Genomic DNA, 26,851 nt, shown 5'->3' with positions numbered 1-26,851 from the left:
TTGGAAAGTAGTAGTTTTCTGTATCAGAACAACAATGCTTGGTCATGCGGCTTACCTAATGAATATATTTCATATAAGTTAAACTTTTGTATTACAATAATAACTCTCTGCGGACAAAGTATAGCAATAGCTTTCAATTATTTATCAACTCCATTAGAATAATGATCATTGTCAACTTCTTCATTGAAATATTGAATCCATCACCCACTACTTAGCCTGTTTTATCCCAACTCTCTACAAACAGAGAGAGAAACCAGAGAGAGAGAGAGAGAGAGAGATGAAGACAACCCAATTCATAGTTTTCATCCTCATCATCACCACCATCTTTGGCTTATCAGCCAAAGTGAATTCAGAGACAGATTCTTGCAGCTCAAGTCTCAATCTGCAGAATGCCAATTTGCCCTTTGATGCAGCTTCCCTCCACTGCCTTTCTGTTTGGGATGCTCACAATTACATCCTCAGAGTAAGTCAACCACGCCTTCTAGCTTTCAAGATTAACACATATAATCTGCATATTCATCTTAGGCTCATTTGATAATGATTCTGGATAAGCCAATAATCACTTCTATGGAGAATCTCTCCATATAATCACCTTATAACAGATCCTTAATTACAACAATAATCATCATCATCAAGGTGGTCTAATGGAAAATCTCCATTTTTTTTTTCTGCAGTACTCACAGACCTCATCAAACATATGGACCTTTGTCCTCTCAACACCAGCTGTAAACTCATTCATAGCAATTGGGTTCTCAAGCAATGGACAGATGGTGGGGTCCAGTGCAATTGTGGGGTGGGTGTCCTCAACAGAACGCACGATCAAACAATATTTCTTGGGTGGGACTTCAGCAAACCTTGTGGAGCCTGACAAAGGGAACCTTCAGGTTGCTAGCAACTTCTCTTTAATTACATCTCAGTCCTCTCGTCTGTACCTTGGCTTCCAGTTGGAGACCAGCCAGCCACAGACAAGGCTCCTATACTCTGTTGGGCCAGATGGGTTTCTGCCTGTGGCACCAAACTACAGGTTGATCGAGCACAGTGACAAGTTCTCTACCTCCATAAATTATATCACAGGTGAGTTACATCGTCTCAACTCAACCCATGTAATTAAAGAGAATTTACCATGCACTCAACGTCCTAAGTTCGATACTCCTTTTTTAATATCACTTGTATCAACCAAACAGAAGAAAAGTTTTTTTTTTTTTTTTTCCCTTCTTGGTGACATGAGGAATTGTGGGTTTTGTGATGCTGACCCTAACATCAGGCTTTAAGTTTGATTGGTGGAACATTGAAAGTAACTGGCTATCTGCTTCTTCGCTCATTTTGTGGTCCTATTAAATTCAAAATCGGTTTGGAATTTGTTTTATATGGAATCAATTAAGTGATAATGGACCCCTTGAATAATTTCATATGATGTATTTGTACCACCTATCTTGTCCTATAATTCAAATCGATTGTGATGTGAAAGCTATATAGGTAGGTTTGGATATATAGAGGCATTGTAATTTATCTCGCTAAACCAAAGTCGTTTGTGAATTTTAGACCACACGTTCTAATAAGAATTAATTTGATTATAAATTTAAATTGATAGTTTGACAATATAGAGCACCGTCTTGTTTGTGTTCAATATGTGTTTAACAATATTTATTTGACAACATAAGTCTGGCAAGACATCATTACCTAAATAGTTCTTCTCTCCATAGGTCAAAGCACATCGAGCTCACAAAGTCCATATTCAAAACTGAGGAAGAGCCATGGAGTGCTGAACATGCTAGGATGGGGCATTTTGCTGATAATTGGAGTAATAGTTGCCCGTTACTTAAAGCCATATGATCCACTTTGGTTTTATCTTCATACTTGCATTCAATCATTTGGGTTTATATTGGGAATAATAGGTGTTGTATGTGGATTTGTCTTGAACAATAAGCTCAATGCTGATGTCTCCACCCACAAAGCTCTTGGTATCATCATTCTTGTGCTTGGATGTCTTCAGGTTTGTCCTCATTCTTTCTTGTTTTTCATCTTTTACCTCATTACATCCCGGGCCATACCCCGTTGTCATGCTGACGTAGTATGAATAGACTAGTGTCACTAGATAACGCTATAGGTTACATATGAAAGATAAAATTTCAATGTGACCGTAACACCATTACATGGTTTGATGTTCGTTGATTATAGGTGATGGCCCTTTTGGTTAGACCAGAGAAGGAGTCCAAAGCACGAAAATACTGGAATTGGTACCATCAAGGCGTAGGAAGGATTCTCATCATTTTTGCAATAGCAAATGTTTTCTATGGAATTCATTTAGGAGAAAAAGGAAAGGCATGGAATGCTGGCTATGGAGCTGTTCTTGCTATTTTAGTTGTTACTGCTGTTATTTTTGAGTTAAGATTGTGGTTTAAAAAATAATGAGTGTTTGTGGGGTACTCTTATTTAATTATTAATTAGCATCGCTAATTGAAAACTTTCTTGTTGATTAGCATAATATTGAATTTGAAGTGATACACACCATTGTGTATATATATTGCCTTTCACAAATTTTTATTATTGCAGTTTAACTAGGGTGGGCACAAAAATGTCCCAACTGTTCAAACCGGCCAAATCAAACTAATTCGAACCGTTCGATTCAGTATTTTTCTTTTTCATATTAAAATAACTTTATAAGGTGACTAACAAGGAGTGATTAACATAAATAAATATTTTCTATATATTCTAATCCCCATTCCAAATGACAAAGAAGTAAAATTAGCATTTTTATTAGATGATTTAGTCACATAGACCTTTCTAGTCTGTGTTTAGATTGGCGATTTGGTAATATCCAGGTGGTATAATGTATACAATACACTGAATAAATAAGATACTATGCATTTTTTTTTTTTTTTTTTTTGAAGAATAAGATACTTTGTATTTTGGAAGAAAAAAAGAAGAAGGTAAGATTCAATGTATGTTGAAGTATTCCATTAGGGTTATTTGGGGAATACTATGTAAGACTAATTTATTTCACATACTATTTTTATATTTTTTTTTATATAAGCAATGTTAAGGGAGTGGGGAATCGAACCTAGGACCTCATACGCAAGGGTAAATGCTTGCCACTTGAGTTACTTTCCATTTCACTTACATTTAAGCTCACGTATTCAGAAAATGTTATGAATCCATCATTCTTCTATACACGCACATTTTTCATGACACGTAAATTTCTAGTACATTAAAATAATTATTGTTCGGTCTATGCATTGTAAGTGAATTTTTATTGATTGTGTGACACGGTGTATGTGCTCAAATAAACTTTAATAAAACTTTTAGTACCTTTAGAATCACTCTGGATTCCAAACCTAAACATAAATACACATAAAATCAGATTCTTAACCATTCTACAACTTCCATGCCATTTTAAAATCCCTTGTTATGGGAATAAATCCAATAATTTTGAACTGTCACCAACCTGACAGTATATAATAAGGTTGTCATCACACTCAAGTTTCCACATCAGTTTCTAGCAACACATTTTCGTTTTCCTCTTATCTTCTCTTGTTTCCTTCCTATCAAACTTACATGTATTGACTGTTTCTAGTGTGGTAAAAACTCTATTGCATTAGCACTATGGCTGATTCAACTCCCCCCAAAAATCACAGTGCTAGCTCAATCACCAGCATGAAGAAAAACCCTCCTGCAGTTCTTGCAGACATGGCCCGACACGATCCAAAGCGGGCGAAGAGGTATAGTTTTCGATGATCTGTAATGCTGAAACACATTTTTCTTCGAAACGCCAGTAATGAACCCTTTAAGCAAATGCAATATGGCTTGAAAAATGTGGCAGGATTATGACGAACAGGAGGTCAGCTATGAAGGCAAAGCAGAGGAAGAAGATGTATGTTAGTGCGCTTGAATATAACTTGGAAAGGTTGTACTGTGAAGCGGCTGCTCTGTCTGCTCGGTTGAATCTATGGATGGTAAATCAACATCATTGGCAATTTGGCACCCTTCAAAGGAGAAACTTAGTATGTAATAAAGGCCATTAACTTTTTTGGTTTTGTGTTTCTTTATTGAGCAGACAGATGCCCTTTACATACATGCAGACAACAAGAGACTGAGGCAATGCCTGCACCACATTGTGCAACAAATTCGATTGCAAGACAGTAAGGACGATAATATTGCAGAATCACAGCCTAATTATTCAACTTGAAAATAAGTTTCTTGACAATGAATTTAGTTCACAGCTAAGGATCAGAGACTAATATTTTTCATGTTTGCTGACAGCCTTGATGGATGAGACTCAAAAAGAGATTCAAGATCTGAAAAGATTTGTTTGGTCACACAAGACCTCAAAAAATTGAATGGAGAGATTGGTCTGGATGAAGGGACTCTGAGCAACTTCTACTCATCTTCTTGAAAATCAGCAATAATATGTAATTGAATCAGCCCTTAGCCACACAGATGTTTTCTTCACAACTTCAGTATGATCTTGAACAGCAGCTGGAGCAACATTGTTCCAGTGGAAATTATTTTCTGAATCCAAAATGGTTATGTTTTTTCATCGACATCGTCGACATTGTCCTTACATTGTCAACATAATATATGTTTCTTGTGTGGCTGTGTCATTCAAATTTGTTTACTAGAATGGATTTGGACTCAGTAAAATAAGAAAGACAACAGTTTAATGGGGTAAGCTCAAAGATTGATTTCACTAATAATCCATATGAAATTCATTACATCGAAGCAATGAAATACTTATCAATCCACCGAATACTGTACTGTAAAATTAATTTCATCATCAATTCAATAAATATTTAGAAAAATTACAACTCCTTTAAGGATATCATAGACATTTTCATGTCAAATAAGTCAAATTTCTTTTCGTCCAATATAATCTAAATGCCCACATAGGCCCCTATACACATTTTTTCTTCTTCCTTGATGGTAACATCACTCCTATAACGTTTGAACAACTCTATTGCTGTTGAAGTAATCCTAGAACAACCGTTCATGTACAGAACAGAGAGCTGTTTGCAACCATTTTGCAAAGCCAGTAATCCACCATCACATAGACTCCGACACCGGTTCACATGGAGTTTCTCCAATTTGTGACAATTCATCCCAATAGAAGACCAACCAACTATTCTGACCCCATGACACAATGCCAAGTTCCATTCCTCAAGTAGTGGACAACCTTCTGCAATTGCTACAATAGACTCATCGCCAACAGTTCTGCACAGCCGAAGGTTAAGAATTTTAAGGCTGAAGGCAAATCCCCTCCCAATTGTTGCCAAACCATTGCCACCATTGAACAAGATTAAACCGGATATATTTAAATATTCAATCCCACCTCCACTTACAATTCCCGAAATGCCCTCTGGCTCAAGCTTACATGATTCAGCTTCTACATAAGCTAAAGTTGATGAACAACCTTTAAAACCAATACCAGTTACGCCCTTACAATGTGATATCTTAACTGCCTGAAGTTGACGACAGCCTTGTGAAAGAGCTCTTAACCCATGATCAGTAATAAAATAGCAGTAAGAGAGATTCACATCCTTTAAAATTGAGCAAGAATTAGCCAAACTTTCTAACCCAAAATCAGAAATTTGGCAACGGTAAAGGCTGATCACTTGTAATGATGGACAACCAGTAGCTACCACAGACAACCCATGATTAGTAATACGAAAACAACATTCCAGAATAAGGGTGTGCAACTTTGACCCATAATTTACCAAATGGTCCAAGCTTGAATCAGGTAGCTCTGTGCAGCCAGACAAGGACAATGAGTGTAAATGCTGAAAGCGAGTAAGCAACCTATGGAGATGATAGGTGCTGATGTTAACATGGTTATTCGAATGTGATAATGAGGAAATGTCAAGCTCTCTGAATGAACATTGAAAATGTAAGGACCGACGGCTAAGATTTTGAATACGAAGACAGCGATGGCAAGTCAAGCCAAAGGATTCGCGGTCAGAGCTAGAATCAAGGCATTGAAAAATAAAAACGAGACAATCATCAGGAAGGTCCATGATGGAAGTAAGAGCATTAGTACTAGAACTACAAGTAGGTTGCATCTTAGCACTCTTCAGAAGGCTGTAGAGCTCGTATTTTTACAGTGAACTTTCTGTAAGCTGAAGTAGATGAGTTGGGAGAGTCAAAACCACAAAGAGCAGAAGAGTCTCCATAACCATAACCAATATGAACCCCACATTTACGGCAGAGGAGTTTAGTCTTTGAACGATAACGACCCCAAGAGACAGGAAAACAGTTTACCTCATCAACCTGCGTGAACCGACTAAGATCAACTGTGAGGAATGAAATAAAACCTTTCTTGACGGACTTTTGATACTCAGAGCCAATGCCAGAACCAGAGGTCAAACGATTTGAAGATGACAAGTTCAGAGGGTATGCACAAGACCCACAACTGTAATGGATTCAAAAAACAAAAACAAAAGAACCAATTTCAGTATAACAATCAAGTTCTGGCATCCATTAAAACAAATTAAAGATAGCAGATCATGCACATTTGGGCAATGTTTAATTTTACTAAACACGGTGCATTTAAACTTTATTTAAAGGTACTTCATAAAGTACTAGAATCAAGTTTTGGGAAACACCCAATGACCCAATGAGATTAGACTGATGAAAGGTCAAACCTTCATCTTCATCACAAATGAATGCAAGTAACTTTTTGGGTTCATCCCAAGTCCCCACCTTTGAAAACAAAAGTTACTAGAGTGAGAAGATTAACATGAAACTTTGACAAAGGATTCAAATTGGGTGAAGAAATGAAATGACAACAGATTCAGATTCAGAACAATGGAATTGGAAAATTACCTATAGGACACTTCAGCTTGGGACATCCTCACTCACCCAAGATCAGACCCTACTTTCCTCCGATTCATTGAAATAATTGTTGCCAATACCAGACCAAAGTTGTCTCTTTTCTTTGGGATATTCGTAAATTCTGTTCTTACCTGGTCAAGGGATTTGCCGGCTTGTCATGTGAAACTGGAGAGACTCTGAGAGATGACAAGTTCTTAGACCCAAACAATGTACATGGGCTGGAAGACTTGGGCTGGTTCTGGCCTGCCTTGAACTATTTATTTAATTTTTTTATTATTAAGAATACTGCTTACCTACTTTCCTCTAAAGAGATACTCCACTTCCTTGCGAATCATAATTTGACACATATACAAAAATAATTCATAAAAAATATAAAAAGAAAAAAAGTAATTTATGTTTTAGCCACAAAAAAACTTTCACTTTTGGAAAAAGCCAAAATTTTTTCAAAAAAGATAGAAAAACCTCTCAACTTTCAAATCAAAGACATGCAAATGTAAAGAATTCCTTAAAAAATCCAAAAATAAATAAGGGCAATTTTGTCTATTTTGGCTTCTTTTAAAAAACTTATCTCTCCTTTAGGTTTTTCTAAAGTCTCCCAAAAAAAAAAGTTATGCACATATGTCACATTGTTATTGGTTGGAATGTAGGAACTCCTATTTACATGATAAAAATAAAAGTATTTTCCTTTTATTAATGTAACCTTGAATTTCATTTGTATTTTGAATAGTTTACCATATACATCATTCTAATTTCTAATTTTTTAAAAGGCAACACTTAGCAAATAAAAAATAATTTTTTTCAAAAGGGAATTTTTGAATGTTTCCAATGACGTATGTCAAAGGGAGGTGCCAACCATTGTCATGTTAGTTCTTTTCTTATTGATCAATACATCAAGGGGCGTAATGGGAAATTTCTCTGCTTTTTTTGGATGATACGTATACTAAATTACTAATTAAATTCTTGAGTGCCATGAGCCCAAGTAACCTTAGGCAGTGTTTGTAAACTTTGTATGGTGTAACAAGATGATGTAAGGTAAGAACTTACTTAGTGTGAGACAAATTTTCCTTGTTGGCCTAAACAATCCCTAGTTCTACACAAACTATTTGGCAGGAATTCTCATAGTAGAGATACCTTTCTTCCTTATTGCTGCAAAGCAAGGTATTTTGACAACTTGTAATAAAGCTTCAACCTTTTTGAGTGAACAAGAAAACTTAAAACTTTGGGTTTATGGTAGCATCTTTTCCATTTCAACCTCAATCATAGCCATTTTGGCGACCTACAAACATACAATATAAAAGGGACAAAAAACTCCCTCATCAAAAAGCTAAATGATTGTCAAAACTTACACATTATTTAACAAGTATGTTTGCAAGTAAAATATTGAGTCACATTCAAATGCTGAATCGCAAGATGTGAGATGTTGGGCGACCTGCAATACATAGTTAGTCATCTAGCTTTTCCTTTGCTTACTAATATATTATTTGATGATCCCAACATGAATGAGAACTTTTCTATAAACGTGATATAAATCTTGTTCCATCCTCGTATGATTAGGGTATGTGTTGGGAATGATTTTGGAAGGACTAAAGTCACTTTCTAACAACCAAAAGTTTAGAAGTACTTCTGAATCATAGAAGCGTTTTCTGGATATGTGCTTCTCCATGAAACACTTGGATTTTTTTTATAAATTTTTTAATATCTTTATAAAAAAAAAAAAAAAGTACTTATAAATAGAAGTGCTTAATAAAGAAGCAATTCGAAACAAGTCCTTACTCACGAGACAAAAAGAAAAGGAACAAACAGGGTGTATGTAAGGCCAAGTCCAGCGCTAGAGGCTGGCCCAGGCAAAAGGCAAGAAGGAGCCCGAGTCCAGCTCCAGCGCAACAAATCCAGCCCGGGCAAGCTGCGGGTCCCACGAGCCCGGGCAGGCCCAAGGGCGAAATCAGACTGGGCTCGAGCCCGAGTTTCGCTGACGTCAGCGCACCAAAAAAATCCTAAAAAATCCGAAAAAAATTCTGAAATTTTTTTAAAAAAAATACCAAAAATGTATGTATTTTTTCCCTATAAATACCTAACCATTTTATCTACTTTCAACACCAAATCTTCATACAATTTCTTCTCCATACAATATTTTAGAGAGTGAAAATTTTATCGGAAATCTGAGATTATAATTTTTATTAATGAATATCCAAAAATTTTATCTGGAATAAGACACGTGGCAACCGAGATTCACATCCGAAAATCTTATCCGAAAATTTAATTACAAAAGATTATCAAAATTAATGATTTAAAATATAAAAAAAATAGGAAATAAAGTACAATGAATAGTAATTGCCCTAGACTTGCCCTAGACTTTGCCATTGTGGGTGGAACCACAAATGGCAAGGCTGACACTATTCACGTAAATAGTGTCAGCCCTTGCTTGCCCTAGCTTGCCCTTACCTTAGACTTTGCCCCAAGGGGTGGAGTTGCTCTAATGCACATTCTTTTGTACTTTCTTTAGCCCAAGTCCCCAAAAATTGGGCTAACACAGTGGGTCATTAGTTGCTTGTACAAGCCCAAGGCAAAAGAGTAATTATTTTGGTCTTATGGCAAGAGCCATTCATTTGGGAATTGGGAAGATGAGGATTGAGATGGCCCACTGAGTGGTGTACAGACATCGGTGGTGAGCAGCTGATAGATAGATATATAGATTACTTGCAGATATATATACATACATATAATATATATATATATATATATAAAAACTATAAACTCGCCAAAATTCATTTTTCACAATAGTCAATAGCTCAATAGGGTTGTGAAATCGCCATAGCGAGCGAAGCGAGCGAGGATCTCTCTCTCTCTCTAACTTCTTCAAGTCTCGGAAGTATTCGCTTCTTTGCGTGTTCCGAAGGACCTCCTCTGCTTCACTCTTCCACTTCAATCTACCACATCGCATCAGGATCAGGTTCGAAAAATTCACACTTGCCCCAATCGCTTGTATACATTTGTGTGTATTTATGTAGTTTCAGTTTTGATCTTCGATTGGTTTCTGATTGGTGATTGCTCTGTTTCTTGGTCGATTTAGGTGCTCCAATGGCTTCTGCGCAAAAGGATTTGCCTGCGGCTGGTATGCTGCTACGTTGTGTCACACTGCCCATTGTATTGGTTGTGTATTGATTTGAATTAGCAATTCAAGTTTAGCTGGATTTCTGTAATTCTGCTGAGTTTGATTGATCTGGAACCTATCTATATAGGAGCTAGATTGGGATTGGATGTAGAACAGTGGGATTGGGATTGGGCGTAGGAGTTAATACAGAGAGCTCTTCTTTTTCCTTTTTTTCAGGTTATAGAAAAAGCTTGGAGAGTTTAGTGTTTAATTTGTTTTGATTTTCAAGTTTTGATCAAAGGATGCTTCCTACAGTAGCCTAGTGGAGGAAATTTTATGAATTGGTTTTTTATTCAGATTTATAGCTCCGAGGGTAGAGTTGAATGGTGATGCAATTTGTATGGTTTCATGTTTCTCACTTGCGTAGGGGAAATTGAGGGTTTTGTTGTACTAATGCATATTTCGCTTCATGAAAGTGATTATTGTCATAGAAAATACTGTAGTTATCCTTATCCTGTTGTTAAAAATCTGGAGGAATATTTAAACTATATGATTCGGGGTTATGCCTGTTCTTAACACAGTACAAGTAAATTATGGTTTCATTTTAATTTACTGTGTTTTGTTATAGTGGAGCTTGATAATTGGTTGGTTAGATAATTGTGTAATCGCGACTGGATGAAAATGGTGTCAAATACATGGACTTTAAGATTTTGAGTATGCGGTTCTCATGTTTATCTTATCTTTCCCAGGTGAAAAGCCAGTTTCAACAGAGAACAAAAGCTCCAAATCTGAAACAGAGGTCAAAAGTCCTAAGTCTGAAACTTCCTCTGGAGATTCACAGTCAGGACAAACAAGAGCTGCCCCTTTCCAACTTCCAGAAGCCGGATTTGCTGCTCCCAATCCTTTTGATTTCTCTGCAATGACTGGCTTGCTGAATGTATGTCGCACTTTTATTGCCTTTTTGAGTTTTAAAAACATTTGAACGACTGAGTTGGGAATGAAGTAAAAGGAGTCCTTTCTATGCATTACATATGAAGAATAAATGTTTGTAGGATAGAAGTTTCTTTTGATCAATTAGTAGTAAACAATATATATTTATTAAACTCTCCCTCATCCTCCCCCACTGCACATAGGCTTTCTCCCTGAAAAAAAATTGAATTGTTTATAGAATGGGGGTAAGCTGGATGCTGGCAGACATCATGCCTCGATGGTAAATTGGGTGTTGGTGTGCCAACCCTGGTCCAATGGCGTGAAAAACCTTAATGTCTGGGTGAGCCAAATTTGATGATGAGGAAAAAGTATTAAAATTTTGTCCAAAATTCAAGAGGCTAGTCAAAATGGAATTTTTTAAATTTTGGTCCCTTTATATAATGGCTCAAGTACTCATGTACCTTACACTTTCTTTTTGGTGTTATATTTATATGTTATTTTATTTTTGTTCTCACGAGTTGAGAGTATGAGTTCTGAAGTTCAGTCAGTCTCTGGTTTTTGCTAACAACTGTCCTATATGTGATATGCACAGGATCCAAGCATTAAGGAACTAGCTGAACAGATAGCAAAAGATCCTTCATTCAACCAGATGGCAGACCAACTTCAGAAAACTTTTCAAGGTGCAACAATTGACGAGGGTGTCCCTCAATTTGATAGCCAACAGTATTATTCCACCATGCAACAGGTTATGCAGAATCCTCAATTCATGACCATGGCTGAGCGCCTCGGTAATGCATTGATGCAGGTATGCATTCTTGTTTTTATTCGTCCGTGTTATACAAGGAAGTTGCCTGGTTGGTAGAATTTCAATCTTATTAATTTTGCTACCCCAGGATCCATCTATGAATACCATGCTCGAGAGTTTGGCAAATCCAACAAACAAAGATCAGCTTGAGGAACGTATGTCACGTATCAAAGAAGATCCTTCTTTGAAGCCTATTTTAGAAGAGATAGAGACTGGTGGTCCAGCTGCCATGATGAGGTAAGTAAAGCTATTTTTTTTATAGGATGGTTGAGCTATAACTTTTTCTGTCTTGGCACATGGTATTGGGGTTTAGTTTAACTGATTGTGGACTTTGGTTGAGCTAAAGAGGAAATTCTGCTGTTTCAGATACTGGAATGATAAAGAGGTTTTGCAGAAGTTGGGAGAAGCAATGGGTCTTGCAGTTCCAGGAGATGCAGCTACTTCTGCTGACAATTCTGGACCAGAAGAAGTAGAAGATGCTGGAAATGAGGATGAATCAATCGTTCATCACACTGCTAGTGTTGGTGATGTGGAGGTAGAACAAACCATTATCTGATCCTATCCCCTTCATGTGCCATTTGGTTGGTTCTAATTGTTAATAAGAAATTCTGCAATTGAAAAATGATTATGATTAAAGGAAAATGTTGTTCTTTTAATTGAAATCAGAAAATTATTCGCAAATCTTTACCAGGGTACCATAATACTCTTGAATCTGGAGAATCAATCGTCTTGCCTGGATAGTATTGTGGTACTGGTAAAGAGTTACATTATATTGTTTAAAACTTTTCTTTCAAACTCATGTTTCTCTACCGCTAGCTTTTCATGTTAATTAGGCCTATTAGTTTTGTTGGAGGAGTTTGAATTTTCAGTTAAACTATGAATTAGATATTTGCACTATTCTTATTACTTTAGAATTCTATATCAGGAAATATGCCTCCCTGCTAAACTTTAATTTGTATATTTTGTATGGGTTTGGTCCAAGTTATCAGATGTGCAAGTGTTTATGTTTTCACTCTGTCAATTAGGGTTTGAAAAGTGCCCTAGCCTCTGGTGCTGACAAGGATGAGGAAGATTCAGAAGGAAGGACAGCACTGCATTTTGCTTGTGGATATGGTGAGGTATGATAATCTTTATAAGTGTAGCTTCCCCTGTCATTTTACTCACTTATATCTGCAAAGCCAATAATTGTTATCATTGGGTGATGACCTTCCGTGCATATGGGGTAGTCGTGCAGATCCAATACGAGGTACTGCGAAAACCAATTTTTGGAAGAAATGCATGCATGAATAAAAAGGAGTGGGGGTGATAGAGTTCTAGAAATGGTTTTCTGCTTTTGATATATGGAGGTATTTAGATACGTATCATTTCATTTCATTGCAGGTGAATTGTGCTCAAGTACTTCTTGAGGCTGGAGCAAGAGTGGATGCTCTGGATAAGAACAAGAACACGGCGCTTCATTATGCAGCCGGTTACGGCAGGAAGGAATGTGTGGCTCTTCTATTAGAGAATGGCGCTGCTGTGTAAGAGACACATTTGTTCCTTAATCTTTTAATTTCGAGCCATTCTATTATGCTTACTAGTACTTAAATCGTTTCGTTTTTGGCATCTCCAGCACTCTCCAGAACATGGATGGAAAGACTCCGATCGACGTTGCGAAGCTGAACAGCCAAAACGATGTGCTAAAGTTGCTCGAGAAGGATGCCTTCCTGTAATTTCATAAAAGTCATGGAGGCATATGCTGCAGTTCTGGGATGTTAGGCGTATGTCGGTTTGGGATTTTGGATCCAATCTTTGGCTTGGATCAGCAGCAGCGTGAGGAGATGTAATCAGCACCACAACTTTATGCTTTGTCCATGTTATCTTTTGCCTTTTCTGGTTCCTACATTGCTAGAATTTGTTAGTAAACAACATAAACGTTTTGATGGCAGACATGGAATGTGTTGTGTGCAAAGTAGCTTCATTATTAATTTATTACTTTTGCTATTTCATTTGACTTGTGGGTAAATAAAAAATAATAATAATAAAAATAATATTTTGGTATTGGTTACACATTTTCAGACTAATACTACCTCAACAAAGGCTTAGCCCTGTTTGGTGGCCTGGATTAGATTTCTCTAATTAAGGACTGTTTGAGAGTGCTAAAAGCGCTTCTTAACAACTAAAGGCTTGTGGGAATGCTTTTGAAAGAGCTATAAACTCTTTCGGACAACTAAAAGCACTTATGATAGTGCTTAATAGAAAAACTTGACGGGTCATAAAGCGCTTTCTGAAGAAGCATTTGATTTTCTAACTCTTAAGTGCAGTTTTAATAATTTTTGACGTTCTTCTAAATTCTAGAACAACTTAAAAAGGCCTTTATGAATAAAAGTGATTCTACAAAAGCAATTTCAAATTCCAAATGATATAAAACAAAAGAAAATTGAAAGATCTTCTCTTGGCATATTGATTTTGGATGTGCCTTGCTATCAATTAATGCCCAAACAATGAGAGCCCAAACTTGGATCGGGCTGCCTTATACATTGGGGGAGTGGGTGTTTCTTGTCTGTGATGTAATTTGATTAAAAGGCAAATTTTGGCTAACGTTTTATTTTTCAATATTTGCCTTCTCTTTTATTTATAATAGATTTTTGTCTCGCCCATACGTGTGTGTATGCCATTGCCAACAGACTCTTCTTTTATCCTTATCTAAAAGATTTTTTGTTTTTTTTTTAACTCAAATAAGATATTTTTTTAATTGGACATGAAGTCTTATTTCCTTTTTCTAAGTAATTTATATTGTAATAGATTATTGTTTTGCGTATTTGTCCATTAAATTGAGTATTGATCTTTTGAAATTTTTTCTTAAATGAGCTAGGTTATGTGAAAATAATTTGAAACATCATAAGGTGTTCGTATAATATCTAAAATTTCAGAAACTTATGAAAATATCGAAAATCTCAAAGAGTCTTGGTGTAAATAAATAGGTGTAATTCTCTGTGTATGTAGTAAATAAGAAAGCATTTCTAGAAAGTATATACTATAAATATGCTCTTAATAAATGAGATCATTTTATATGAATTTGGCGTGTGAGTCGGGTCGGTGGTGCTAGGCTGCTGAAAACGGTTCACTCCCTTTTCTGGCTTACAGCAATTCACACTTTTTGTTTTATTTATTTATTTATTTATCAGATACAACAATTCACCTAAAATCAATCTAAATTCTTCACAATGATTGTGGAGAAAAGACAGGCAACCGGATAAGGTGGTTTGTTTTTTTCTTAATTGTTTGGCTGGCAAATCAACTCCTCACCAATTTTATTTTTTATTTTATTTTTGCTTGCATACTGAAAAAGAGCTTTAAAATGTGAATAAATAGGAGTAATTAAAATTTTCTTTTTCATAATGAAACTGATGAAAATGATATCCAATCGAATGCGGGTTTTTTTTGGACTTGATTTGTTTTTCTTAATAAATAATTATTTATCGGCCTTGATTGAATAATTTACTGGCTTCATGCATTCTTATAAATAGTATAAAGTTAACAAAGCACCCACTAGTATAGTTATTTTGAATAATTTCTTCTTCAGATAAAGTCCTGGATTCGAGTTCTATCATCCGTCTAGTGTATATAAGTTTAATATATCATCACCGCTCTTAATAATAATAAAATCCTATAAATAAATAATTAAGCGGTACAAAATTAGTATAGTTGGGTTGGGTTTTGTCTAGCTCACCGGCTTTCAAGCCTATAATTATTAATTATTGGGTTTCTTTCTATCAGCTGACCTGTTAAGCCGCCTCCACACGTTGCACAAAATTTTGGGTTTCAATGGAACAAGCTAACATATGAATTTATTATTAAAACATATTGGGTGATTCTATTGTGTACGATTGGCATGTATGTAGATGTAAAATCTATTGTAATCAGCTGTGATTTAAATAATGACTGGTTTATGAACTGCAATATCTCCTCTCCAGATAGATGTTACGGTGAATCGACTATATAAAATGTGCTTATATTAATTATTGTGAACCTAAACATAGAATAGGCGGTAGAGATGATTATGTAGCACCTTAACATGCATAAGTCTAGAAATAGTGACGTCTGCTATTGCAAATTTGAGCGACGAATGGGTCTAAATTACTTCGAAACAACGAATCGAATCAAATTTACTGTTTCGTTGTGATGTATATGACCACATTTGCATGTCTTTTTTTTTTGTTATCAAAGTTAAAAAGAAAAATAAGACTTTTCTCGAACACACCTGATATTATTAACTTGTAAATCAAAACTCCTTTTTTATTGAACTAAACTCCGTCAACCAAATGCCTAATTGAATCTATCATTCCTCTCCCACTCAATGGAAGTCTCCTTGGTAGTGAAGAAAAAAAAAATAAAAGAGAAATAATAAGACGCGGAGTCAAACATACATAGTTGGGTTGTTAAAATAGTATAATTGAAGACTTTGTTGACGATGGGAATGATTTCCAACTGATATTGCAAAGTTGCCAGATAATTTTAGGGCCCTCAAAAACATGGTGCCGGGTCAAACGAGTAAAAGAGAAATAAAAATGGGGACTTTTGGGGATTGTGAAGGAGAATTTCGAAACATAAGAGAGTTCGTAGGTTGCTTCCAATTTCTCACATCGTACTAATTCTGTGTTTCATTATAATTTTTCTCGCATCTGTGTCTGTTCATGCATGTTGCATTGCCTCCATTCAACCCAAAATAAATAAAATCAAATAAAAATAATGAATTAAACGCGTGAGTAAGCATTTGGCAAAGCACAGGAAACGTAAAGGCAAATTCTGGAGTGTCTCCTTTAATCATGCTTACACTCGTATTTAATTAACACTTCACTTTTATTTAAATGTTATTGTGCTTTGGTAAAAGAAAAAGGTGAAACAGTGAAAAAGAAAGTTGAGGGCGTAAGTAAAACGTTGGGAAAAAAGGAAACATTCAGATGAGGTAAATATAAAAATCACTTTAAATTATTCGAGAGCAAAATTTGGAGACAAAAAAATCCACATGAATTAGTAAATTCTCAAAACAGAAGCGAGCCGGCCATTTCTATAGAACACGTTCAAACTTTCCTTTTTCTGAATAGAAATAAATGAAATTTTACTTTGATCTTATTCCGTATAAAAACTCTTATTCTAATTATATGTATTCAAAATCGCAAATTAAATGGAGTGAATCGTGAAGTTTTTCTTGTTACTATAACAAAATTTGCCAAAGTTGGAATAAGATTGGGAAAGGGGAAGGGAGGTAAATCCTATGAAGCCCACTTACTTTGAGGTCAATAATTATAAGATTGATATCTATTAATTGTAATGGAGGGGAAGGCCATGAGGGTAACATGCTGGTTGCTGAGAGAGACAGCAAAAGCAAAAAAAGGAAAAAAAAAAAAGAAAAAGAGAGAGAGAGAGAGAGAATATGAGGCCAGCCAATAGAGCCTAGCCTTCACCTTTGTCTTTTACATTGGGTTTTTGCCGTTGTATATGTTTATATAACTCAAAAACTCTTGCTGGCTCTCAGAGGGAGGTGAGGGACTTCTGCAGCCTGCAATTCTGTCTGCTTTGGTTGTCCACCTCTCTTCATATTGTTGCATAAACAAAGAAAAAAAAAAACAGAAAACGGTTTGTTGATTTGAGCTTGGATCTGAGAAAAAAAATGGAGAAGGAAAAGAAGTCTCCAGTTTCTGATGTAGGAGCATGGGGTATGAATATTGTGAGCTCTGTGGGCATTATCATGGCCAACAAGCAGCTCATGTCCCCTCACGGCTTTGCTTTTGGCTTTGGTCAGTTCGTCTTCTTCTTCTTCTTCTGTAATTTTGACTATATTGAGACTGCATCAATTTGCTCTGTTTGCTCTATCTTCTTCTTCCAACTTCAGATCTGGAGTAGAAATATCTGTTGATGGGTTTATAGTATTTTCCTTGTTTTCTTTCAATGAATTTTGGGTTTCCTTTATCTTCCTTGAATTGTTCTTCATCAGTTTTATCTGATTTTATGACCCAAATTGGGGTAAAGAACATTGAATTGTTGCAGATATGATAATCCTGAGGATGAACCGCATTGAATTATTGTTTTTGGACTCATGTTTTACAAGGAGCCAAAATTCAACTAGATTTTTTTTTTGGTAACAAAAATTCAACTAGATTTCAATATAATATGACGTGCTCTTGGACCATTATTTGCCACTTATGGCATTTACTGTTATGGCTAGCCTTTTCTGACCAGAGGTTCGGATCTAGAGAGAAATGAGAGGGGTTGAGTCTCCATTGATCTGCCCATTGACTCGGCTAAGGCTGGGGCAAAGTACCTAGGGTGAGGTGCAAAGTAGATAAGGTGGGGGGCAAAGCGTTTGTTAAAATGCCTCAAAGAACTTAGGCAAGCAAGCAGCTGGTAGTCGGGCGATGTGGGCTTTTTCTCCTGGATCCTTCAGTGTCTCTCATAATTCCCTGTAGATCTAGCTACATTTTAAAAGAAATTGGGATTTCATATAATTATGCTTGGATTATGACCTCGATTTGTAAGGTGATCTCATTAGATGTGTTTGCAAGACCGTAATTGAACTCTTTGGTAAATCGGTTTCCTGCAATTGATGATAGTATATTTTTCTCTCCAGCCACAACTTTGACTGGCTTCCACTTCTCTGTTACCGCATTGGTTGGTCTGGTGTCAAATGCCACTGGTTACTCTGCATCAAAGCATGTTCCTTTGTGGGAACTTGTTTGGTTCTCACTTGTAGCCAATGCTTCAATCACTGGAATGAACTTGAGTCTCATGCTCAACTCTGTTGGATTTTATCAGGTGAATATCATTATGTTAGCATGACCATTTCCTTTGCCGCACAATTACCTTCTCAGATCTGACCTTGTTCATTGGTATTATGGTGTAGATATCGAAGCTGAGCATGATTCCCGTGGTATGCATGATGGAATGGATTATTCATGGAAAACATTTTTCAAGGGAGGTCAAGATGGCTGTGGCAGTGGTGGTTGTAGGTGTGGGAATATGTACAGTGACTGACGTGAAAGTTAATGCCAAAGGTTTCCTCTGTGCTTGTGTGGCTATCTTGTGTACATCCTTACAACAAATTGTGAGCATTTCTCAATTTCCTCCTTCTTATAAGTTATATATACTATGAATCTGAGGTTAGGCATAAAAACCTTGAGATATTTGTTCGTCTCTGACATTCTTTTGTTTGAGGAACAGTCAATAGGTTCCTTACAGAAGAAATACTCAATAGGCTCTTTTGAATTGCTTAGCAAGACAGCCCCAATCCAAGCTCTCTCCCTTCTTGTTCTTGGTCCATTCGTTGATTACTTTCTTACTGGAAAACTTCTGTCAGAGTACAAGTTTTCTTCTGGTGCATTTGTAAGTGCTTCTTCTTTTATCTGAACTGCAATCGCCGTGTTTATGAGGAAACAAATTTCTAATGAAGCTTCTGTCTAATTGCAGTTTTTCATACTACTCTCATGCTCCCTAGCCGTATTTTGCAACATCAGTCAGTACCTCTGCATTGGACGCTTCTCAGCAGTCTCATTCCAGGTTTTAGGCCACATGAAAACAGTATGTGTCCTGACATTGGGGTGGCTACTCTTTGATTCACAGCTCACATTCAAAAACTTGCTCGGAATGGCTCTTGCGGTTCTTGGCATGATAGTATACAGTTGGGCTGTGGAGGCTGAGAAGCAACCCAAGATCCTCCCTAGTACAAGAGACAATCTGTCAGAGGAGGACCTGAAACCATTGAAGGATGGAATAGCAGAGAGTCCATTGAAAGACACAGAGCTTGGCGAGTCTAAGGTATAGGCTTATCACAGGGCAAAAAGCTTTTTCTTGGACTCATCTTATGCCCCTGCTAAAGTACATGTTTTGACATTCATCTGCTCATGCAGCAGAGTCTTACAATCTAATTCTATTTATTCACAAAATATGTTCAATTTTTTTTATCTATTTATTTTGTCAGAAAGCAATTAATAATGAATTTTAGGCTGAACCAGTTGTTGATGGTCGTAAAATATTTGTATATGCATTTCAGTATTGAGAAAAAGTACAATTAATTAATGCTTTATTTATTTTTTTCATTGTGTTGTAGGCTTGTAGCCAATATTTGGAGTAATATTAGTGAATGTGAATGTGTGCATCAACAATATTTTCCATGTTAGAAATCAGCAAAACCATTCTTTTCTTTCCCACACTTTCTCGGCCACCAAACAAGTTGATTAAGAAAAGCTCAAGGAATGTTGTATCACTTGGAGTATAATTCATTTTTTTCATAAAGGGAAAATTGCATAACCGCCATTTTTGGTTGAACTATATAAAGACGTTCTATAAAAATTAATTTGGTTGATCCACTTAAAAAGACAATAAGTTTTGTAATTACGGGCGTAAAATATGAATGCATGTTGTTCATGTGTAACCACTAATACTTGAGATTAGCAACGTAGAGGTAATGAGTTACGATTAGGTTCAGTTTAATATATTATAACTTTGATAAATAAATAAATAAAACCTAACTGTTAACTATAAAACAATTCGGAAACACCAAACAAGTGATTGTGCGGTCCACAAACTTGAGATACATAAAATTTAAAAATAAAAAAAAAATAAAAAAAACTCCACGATCGGGTTAGGTAAACCTAGAAACATGACATGAAATGATTCCCAATTAGGCCCAAAAGTTTTCAAGACCTAATATTATTACAGAGATTGAATTTTTATTTTTATTTTTAAAATTTTTGCTAAGAAAAAGGAAATTACAAGTTCTTTCCTCCTCTGTATGCAAAATCAATTAATTTTCTTTTTCCCTTCCACTTCAGACCCTTTTCGAGATCCCAATATAACTTTTACTATGTGTGATTATGGAAGAGTAACATATTATTGATCAAAGAATTCATGCGTTTTTGTTTTGTATTCGTTAAACGCCTTCGAGAAATTCCACCCAAATCTGCAGAGCCTTGGCACGCTGTCTGCTCTGGTTGATTGGCTTGGAATTTGTAAAAAATGGAGGAGAAGAAGAAGTCTTCAGTGTCTGATGTAGGAGCGTGGGGCATGAATATTGTGAGCTCTGTGGGAATTATCATGGCCAACAAGCAGCTCATGTCCCCCCATGGCTTTGGCTTTGGCTTTGGTAAGTTCCTCTTCTTCTTCTTGTTTTAACTGTGCTGTGTTTTCTTTTAATTTCAGATCTGAAGTAGACATCTTTTTTTCATAATTCATATTCACTTCTTCTCACCATTGATGGGTTTAAAGTATTTTGCTTTGTTATGAATTTTGGGTTCCGTTTTCAACCCTGAATATTGGGTTCCTCTCTAATTTCCTGAGTTCATTTTCGTCTGTTTTGTCTAATTTTATGACCTGAATTGGGGTAAAGTTGCATTCTTGCAGATGCCATATTTTTTTTTGTTTTTTTAAATGTATTTTTAATTTGTTGTTTCTGACACAAAGAGCCAAAATTCAACTAGATTCCAACATAATAATATCCCATGTGCGCTTGGACCATTATTTGCCACTCATGGAATTTTCTGTCATGCGTATAGCCCTTTTTTGGACCTGTCATCATTGCCTGTAGATCTAAGCTACATTTCAAAAGAAATTAAAATTCAACATAATTGGGCTTGGATTATGACCTGATGCATATGGTGATCTCATTAAAGGCGTTTGCAAGCAAAAAAACTTACTTGTAACGTGGAAAAGTTATCGTATGTGTCATTGTATTTTTGGCAGGGGGGCAAAAACTGTTATACCCGTTTCACGAGAGTTTCTCTCGTTTGCAAGAGCATGCCTATGTCACAACACACACATAAACTGAATTCTTTGGTAAATTGATTTCCTGCAACTGATGAAAGTGTATTTTTTTACTCCAGCTACAACTTTGACTGGCTTCCATTTTTCTGTTACTGCATTGGTTGGTTTGGTGTCAAATGCCACTGGCTACTCTGCTTCAAAGCATGTTCCTTTGTGGGAACTTGTTTGGTTCTCACTTGTAGCCAATGCCTCAATCACTGGGATGAACTTGAGCCTCATGCTTAACTCTGTTGGATTTTATCAGGTGAATAACATTTTAATAGCCTAACCATTTTGCTTGAGGCAGAGTTGCCATCTGAGTTCAGACCTTGTTCTATGGTATTATCGTGTAGATATCGAAGTTGAGCATGATTCCCGTGGTATGTGTGCTGGAATGGATTCTTCATGGAAAACATTTTGCAAGGGAAGTCAAGTTGGCTGTGGGAGTGGTGGTTGTAGGTGTGGGAATATGTACAGTGACTGACGTGAAAGTTAATGCCAAAGGTTTCCTCTGTGCTTGTGTGGCTATCTTGTGTACATCCTTGCAACAAATTGTGAGCACTACTTAATTTTTCTCATAAATTATTTATACTATGAATCTGAGGGTAGGCATAAAAACCTTGAAATAATGGTTGACAACATTCTTGTTGTTTGAGGAACAGTCAATAGGTTCCTTGCAGAAGAAGTATTCGATAGGCTCTTTTGAATTGCTCAGCAAGACAGCTCCAATACAAGCTCTCTCCCTTCTTGTTTTTGGTCCGTTCTTCGATTATTATCTTACTGGAAAAGTTCTATTGGAGTATAAGTTGTCTTCTAGTGCACTTGTAAGTGCTTCTTATGCATATTAATCTGCAATTTCTGAGTTTGTAGAAACAAAATTCTAATGAAGCTTTTGTGGAATGCAGTTTTTCATACTACTCTCCTGCTCCTTAGCAGTTTTCTGCAACATCAGCCAGTACCTCTGCATCGGACGCTTCTCAGCTGTCTCATTCCAGGTTTTAGGTCACATGAAAACAGTGTGTATCCTGACGTTGGGGTGGCTACTCTTTGATTCGGAGCTCACACTGAAAAACTTGCTTGGAATGGCTCTTGCTGTTCTTGGCATGGTAGTATACAGTTGGGCTGTGGAGCAACCCAAGACCCTCCCTATTACAAGAGACAGTCTGTCAGAAGACGATCTGAAACCATTGAAGGAGGGAATGACAGAGAGTCCATCAAACGACGCGGAGCTTCGTGAGTCTTAAGTGTAGACTCACCATTATTGGACTCATTTTGTTTTACCTTCATTCCATGCCCCAGCAAGATATGAGATAAGCACAGGTTTTGGCATTCATCTGTTCATTCGGCACAGGCTTTCCGCATCTGATTCTATTTTTTCACGAAATATGCTCGATTTTTGGTCTCTATTTATTTTGTCTGAAAGGAATTAATAATGAAGTTTAGGCTGAACCAGTTGTTGATGGTTGTAGAATACTTGTATATGCATTTCAGTATCAGTACTGAGAAAAAGTTCAATTAATGAATGCTTTATTTCTTTTTTCACTTTAGCAAAACCATTTCCCTCCCTTTTCCCACATTTTCTCGTTCACCAAACAAGTTGATTCTGTGAAGATACTGGGGGCTTTGCCACTGACAATATAATATTTCAGCCAACTTAAAGATGAAAACTGACCTAATCAATTTTGCACTTGCCAGTCTTCGCCCTTTAACATGAGTTCGTCACTGGTCAGTGTCCAATTAGTTATGAAATTTGCATGACACTCAGCTGTCTAAATTCTTTATTGGTCTAAAAGTAACAAATAAATCAATAAACAAATAAAAGAGTCTCACTGTTATTATTTTATCACTTTGTCAAAATCACTTTGCGGCTTTTTTTTCTTTTCAAAATCACTTTGCGCTTGTAGTCACGCTGTTCATCACATCTCTTAATAAACACAAAAAAGATAAGAAGATAAATCCATGTGGAAGTCATTTAAATAAATAGATTTAAGAGAAATGTAATGTGGTGTACAAATCAAAGTTACATGCCGTTTGTATCCATGACATGTTTTGGTGTCGAGTAGAAAAGCTTATTTGTGAAAATGGGAATTGCCCATTTCATCTGCACTGATGGTGTCCCTTTCTGGATGCTCATTTAGTTGTGAAATCACCATTATTGGTGAGAGAATATTGCAAGAAAGAAACACTATCTCTATCCTCTGCAACACTCTGCATGGGCTCTTAGCTTGATCCGAGAAAAGACAGAGGAACTTGATAAGGTACTGCGGTAAGTGTATGTATTTCTTTCATGCTGTTCATTAGAAAAACAACTTTGCAACTTGCAGTTTCTTGCTTGCTTAACCTAATCTCAGAGAAAGAGTAATTAAAAATAGAAATTTGATTATGATATCTAATCCAATTACTTCAACCTTTTACAAGAAATGTACTAGATTCATGCACTGAAAAGTTGCAATGGAGAACAAGTAAGGCTAGAGTTACATTCCTTTTTCAATCAACAGGGTAGAAAGAGACAATGATGAAGTGGATAGCAAGTTTAGATTTTAGATTTGTCAACTTCTAAAAAGAGATAAAAACGTGCACAGAGAGAAAGGTATGAATTGATGAGAGATTGAGAAGGAAGCTTTTAAGAGATAAAGGTATCCAAAAAGAATAGGAATGATTTCTTATCAGATATCTCGACATACTATGTTGTTAAACTGTAAATCGTAACCACATGTTTTACGTTATTCGATATAATCTGAGGTCCTAATAATCATAGTGTGTGAATATAACATGTTATATTACTGACAAGAAAAACTGACCATATCTAAACACAATAATAAGGGATTATGTAACACAAATATTACTCTGCATATTGTTTGTTTTTGTTTTTGTTTTTTGTGTGATGAGATTCTCCATAGTGAAAAGGTGGACAAATAAATGTCAACAAGGGGTTTTAATAATCCCTATCCCAATTGTACTTAAATTTGATTCATGATCATTAACATGTAATATTTAATAATTATTAGGAGATGAGTGAGAGTAACATGCTGGTTGCTGAGAGGGAGACAGCAAAAGCGAAAGAAAGCAATATGAAGCCTGCAGGCAATATCATATGCCAGCCTTCCCTTTTCATGATTTATAGTGCATGTTTTGCCTGTCCTTGTTATAAAAACTCAAACCCTACTCCACTTGGGCCCTGAGGGAGGTCATTAAGTGAGAAGTGCTGCACTAAAAGTAAATTAAAAAAAATTAAACATCTTGAGTGGTGGATAATCAGCTTGGCAATCAAGTTTAAATGGAGATCAAGGAGAGAAAATCGCCATTTACAGTATGTAATGTAGGAGCATGGAGCATGACCGTTGTGAGCTCGGTGGGGATTATCATGGCCAACAGGCAGCTCATGTCCCCTCAAGGCTTTGCCTTCGCCTTTGGTCGGTTCCACATCCTCTTCTTCTTTAACAACATGGAATGAGTTAGTGTCCTACAACATGATTATAAAACCTTTAAATAGCTTCATTGTTTAATTATGCTATAGCTTTCTTTTTGGTACAACAAATGCACTTTGATTGATCCCTCTGGTGGTTCACATCATCATATTACATGTGCATGGAGAGGTCTATAAGAAGTTATTGCAACATTTTGAACCCTATAATCAGCTAATCAAATTAAAATGATGTGTTATTTGACAACCGATCATAATAATTGATGTAACAAGTAAACATCGGCGCATAATGTAACACTACTCAATGAGGATCACCAATGGCCGCAGTACAAGTGGACTACAAAACACCATTTTATAAGATGACTTACTTATTTTTTTTTTTTTTTGCTATTATGTGATAAACATGATTGAGTCTTTTGGTAATTAAAATGGTTTGCTGCAATTGATGTTGGTGTATTCTTTGCAGCTACAACGTTGTCTAGCTTCCACTATTCTCTGACCGCATTGGTGTGTTTGGTGTCAAATGCCGTTGGTTACTCTGCATCAACGCATGTAATTCCTCTGTGGGAGCTTATTCTGTTCTCAATTGTAGCCAATGCCTCAATCATTGCGATGAACTTCAGCCTCATACTAAACTCTCCCGGATTTTTTCAGGTGCATATTATTTTTGGTCCTAAATTACACCTTCTTAATTGGTATAGGCGAATGCTAAAGACAATTGTTCACACGCGCATGGACGATTGTAAGCCATTATTAATTATCGGAGATTCTAATTGTAATTGGCAATCGGTATTATGATGCAGATATCTAGGTTAAGCATGGTGCCTGTTGTATGTGTGATGGAATGGATTCTTCATGGAAAACAATTTTCAAGGAGGGCCAAGATGGCTGTGGTAATGGTGGTTGTAGGTGTGAGTATCTGTACAGTGACTGATGTGAAAGTTAATGCTAAAGGTTTCCTCTGTGCTTGTGTGGCTGTCTTGTGTACATCCTTACACCAAATTGTGTGTATTAATTATTCAAATTCCTCCTCCATTTGGATTATTAGTTTACTAAGAATGTGACACTAACTTGGTTTTTTTTTCCTTTGAGGAACAGTTAATAGGGTCTTTACAGAAGAAATACTCAATAGGGTCTTTTGAATTGCTCACTAGGACAACTCCAATGCAAGCTCTCTCCCTTCTTTTTCTTTGTCCATTCATCGATTTCTATCTCACCGGCAAACTTCTATCAAATTATAAGTTCTCTTCCGGTGCATTTGTAAGTCAAGCCGATGCTTCTTATGTTTTTTTCCCTTAAGTTTCATTTGCAGCACATCTGATCTTTAATCTTTAAAAGTGCTTTTGTGAATGTGTTTGCAGATTTTCTTGCTACTTTCATGCTCAATAGCAGTGTTTTGCAAAGTCAGCCTGTACCTCTGCATCGGGCGGTTCTCAGCATCCTCATTCCAGGTTTTAGGCCACATGAAAACCATATGTGTCATGACATTGGCGTGGCTACTCTTTGATTCAAAGCTCAGCCTTAAAAACTTTCTTGGGATGGCTCTTGCTGCTATGGGCATGATAGCTTACACTTGGGCTGTGGAAGCTGAGAAAGAAGCTACTAATTCCAAGAGCCACCGTAAAACAAAAGACAAAATGTCAGGAGAAGTTATGAAACCATTGACTTCCATATAGGTTTCCATTTGCTGAGGGCAAAAATTATTTTATGGGACTATTTACCTTTCATTCTTTGCCATGACAGGAAATGAGATAAGCACAGGCTTTTAATCAGCTAATTCTATTTATTTTAAGCAAATGTTGTGTGTTTCTCTACTGATTTTGGGCAGACTGTAAAAACTATGATGTTTTAGGCTGAATTGGTTATTGATGGTTGTAAATATTTGTATATATTTATATTCATTGTATTCTTGAGGAAAGAAGCACAATGGTTTTCTCCATTTGTAGCCGATATTTGGATGAGTGACAGTTGGATATTTTCTAAATTCTACTTATGAAAA

General features: G+C 36.3%; 8 protein-coding genes across 9 annotated transcripts; 6 read left to right on the top strand and 2 right to left on the bottom strand.

Moving 5' to 3' along the window:
• The first annotated feature begins 78 nt into the window (after nucleotides 1–78).
• LOC117637675 (cytochrome b561 and DOMON domain-containing protein At3g07570) lies at nucleotides 79–2,467 on the top strand. The gene is made up of 4 exons (XM_034372640.1): nucleotides 79–463; nucleotides 675–1,074; nucleotides 1,704–1,993; nucleotides 2,179–2,467. Exons 1-4 carry the CDS (start codon nucleotides 278–280, stop codon nucleotides 2,407–2,409), a joined length of 1,107 nt encoding a protein of 368 aa, XP_034228531.1. The 5' UTR covers nucleotides 79–277; the 3' UTR covers nucleotides 2,410–2,467.
• A 1,034-nt stretch (nucleotides 2,468–3,501) lies between these two features.
• Nucleotides 3,502–4,423, top strand: LOC117612183 (transcription factor RF2a-like). Its single transcript, XM_034340941.1, has 4 exons — nucleotides 3,502–3,719; nucleotides 3,821–3,953; nucleotides 4,055–4,139; nucleotides 4,261–4,423. Exons 1-4 carry the CDS (start codon nucleotides 3,604–3,606, stop codon nucleotides 4,335–4,337), a joined length of 411 nt encoding a protein of 136 aa, XP_034196832.1. The 5' UTR covers nucleotides 3,502–3,603; the 3' UTR covers nucleotides 4,338–4,423.
• Nucleotides 4,424–4,738: 315 nt separating this feature from the next.
• LOC117636320 (F-box/LRR-repeat protein 12) lies at nucleotides 4,739–7,032 on the bottom strand. 2 transcript variants are annotated; one of them, XM_034370767.1, is made up of 3 exons: nucleotides 6,817–7,032; nucleotides 6,636–6,693; nucleotides 4,739–6,403 (listed from the first exon to the last, which is right to left on the bottom strand). In XM_034370767.1, the coding sequence occupies exon 3, from the start codon at nucleotides 6,051–6,053 to the stop codon at nucleotides 4,872–4,874; it is 1,182 nt and encodes a 393-aa protein (XP_034226658.1). In that variant the 5' UTR covers nucleotides 6,054–6,403; nucleotides 6,636–6,693; nucleotides 6,817–7,032; the 3' UTR covers nucleotides 4,739–4,871. The 2 variants fall into 2 exon arrangements, with proteins under 2 accessions (XP_034226658.1, XP_034226657.1); XM_034370766.1 differs by lacking the exon at nucleotides 6,636–6,693.
• LOC117638602 (uncharacterized protein At4g08330, chloroplastic-like) lies at nucleotides 6,055–6,842 on the bottom strand. The gene is made up of 2 exons (XM_034373702.1): nucleotides 6,817–6,842; nucleotides 6,055–6,403 (listed from the first exon to the last, which is right to left on the bottom strand). Exons 1-2 carry the CDS (start codon nucleotides 6,840–6,842, stop codon nucleotides 6,055–6,057), a joined length of 375 nt encoding a protein of 124 aa, XP_034229593.1.
• Nucleotides 7,033–9,453: 2,421 nt separating the features above from the next.
• LOC117637080 (ankyrin repeat domain-containing protein 2B) lies at nucleotides 9,454–13,691 on the top strand. Its single transcript, XM_034371851.1, has 9 exons — nucleotides 9,454–9,775; nucleotides 9,896–9,937; nucleotides 10,666–10,853; nucleotides 11,439–11,651; nucleotides 11,740–11,888; nucleotides 12,018–12,186; nucleotides 12,677–12,769; nucleotides 13,032–13,171; nucleotides 13,264–13,691. Exons 2-9 carry the CDS (start codon nucleotides 9,904–9,906, stop codon nucleotides 13,361–13,363), a joined length of 1,086 nt encoding a protein of 361 aa, XP_034227742.1. The 5' UTR covers nucleotides 9,454–9,775; nucleotides 9,896–9,903; the 3' UTR covers nucleotides 13,364–13,691.
• A 3,315-nt stretch (nucleotides 13,692–17,006) lies between these two features.
• Nucleotides 17,007–19,726, top strand: LOC117637756 (UDP-rhamnose/UDP-galactose transporter 1-like). Its single transcript, XM_034372754.1, has 5 exons — nucleotides 17,007–17,431; nucleotides 18,262–18,446; nucleotides 18,535–18,735; nucleotides 18,852–19,013; nucleotides 19,098–19,726. The coding sequence occupies exons 1-5, from the start codon at nucleotides 17,305–17,307 to the stop codon at nucleotides 19,449–19,451; spliced, it is 1,029 nt and encodes a 342-aa protein (XP_034228645.1). The 5' UTR covers nucleotides 17,007–17,304; the 3' UTR covers nucleotides 19,452–19,726.
• Nucleotides 19,727–20,162: 436 nt separating this feature from the next.
• On the top strand, nucleotides 20,163–22,970 carry LOC117637185 (UDP-rhamnose/UDP-galactose transporter 2-like). Its single transcript, XM_034372018.1, has 5 exons — nucleotides 20,163–20,772; nucleotides 21,509–21,693; nucleotides 21,782–21,982; nucleotides 22,091–22,252; nucleotides 22,334–22,970. Exons 1-5 carry the CDS (start codon nucleotides 20,646–20,648, stop codon nucleotides 22,670–22,672), a joined length of 1,014 nt encoding a protein of 337 aa, XP_034227909.1. The 5' UTR covers nucleotides 20,163–20,645; the 3' UTR covers nucleotides 22,673–22,970.
• A 1,735-nt stretch (nucleotides 22,971–24,705) lies between these two features.
• On the top strand, nucleotides 24,706–26,528 carry LOC117638601 (UDP-rhamnose/UDP-galactose transporter 3-like). The gene is made up of 5 exons (XM_034373701.1): nucleotides 24,706–24,841; nucleotides 25,319–25,506; nucleotides 25,656–25,856; nucleotides 25,951–26,112; nucleotides 26,214–26,528. The coding sequence occupies exons 1-5, from the start codon at nucleotides 24,706–24,708 to the stop codon at nucleotides 26,526–26,528; spliced, it is 1,002 nt and encodes a 333-aa protein (XP_034229592.1).
• Nucleotides 26,529–26,851: the final 323 nt, after the last annotated feature.

The sequence above is a fragment of the Prunus dulcis genome, chromosome 8 (assembly GCF_902201215.1).
Source record: "Prunus dulcis chromosome 8, ALMONDv2, whole genome shotgun sequence".
Lineage (NCBI taxonomy): Eukaryota > Viridiplantae > Streptophyta > Magnoliopsida > Rosales > Rosaceae > Prunus > Prunus dulcis.
Note: the sequence above shows the minus strand (reverse complement) of the source record. Positions and strands in the feature narration are given on the sequence as shown.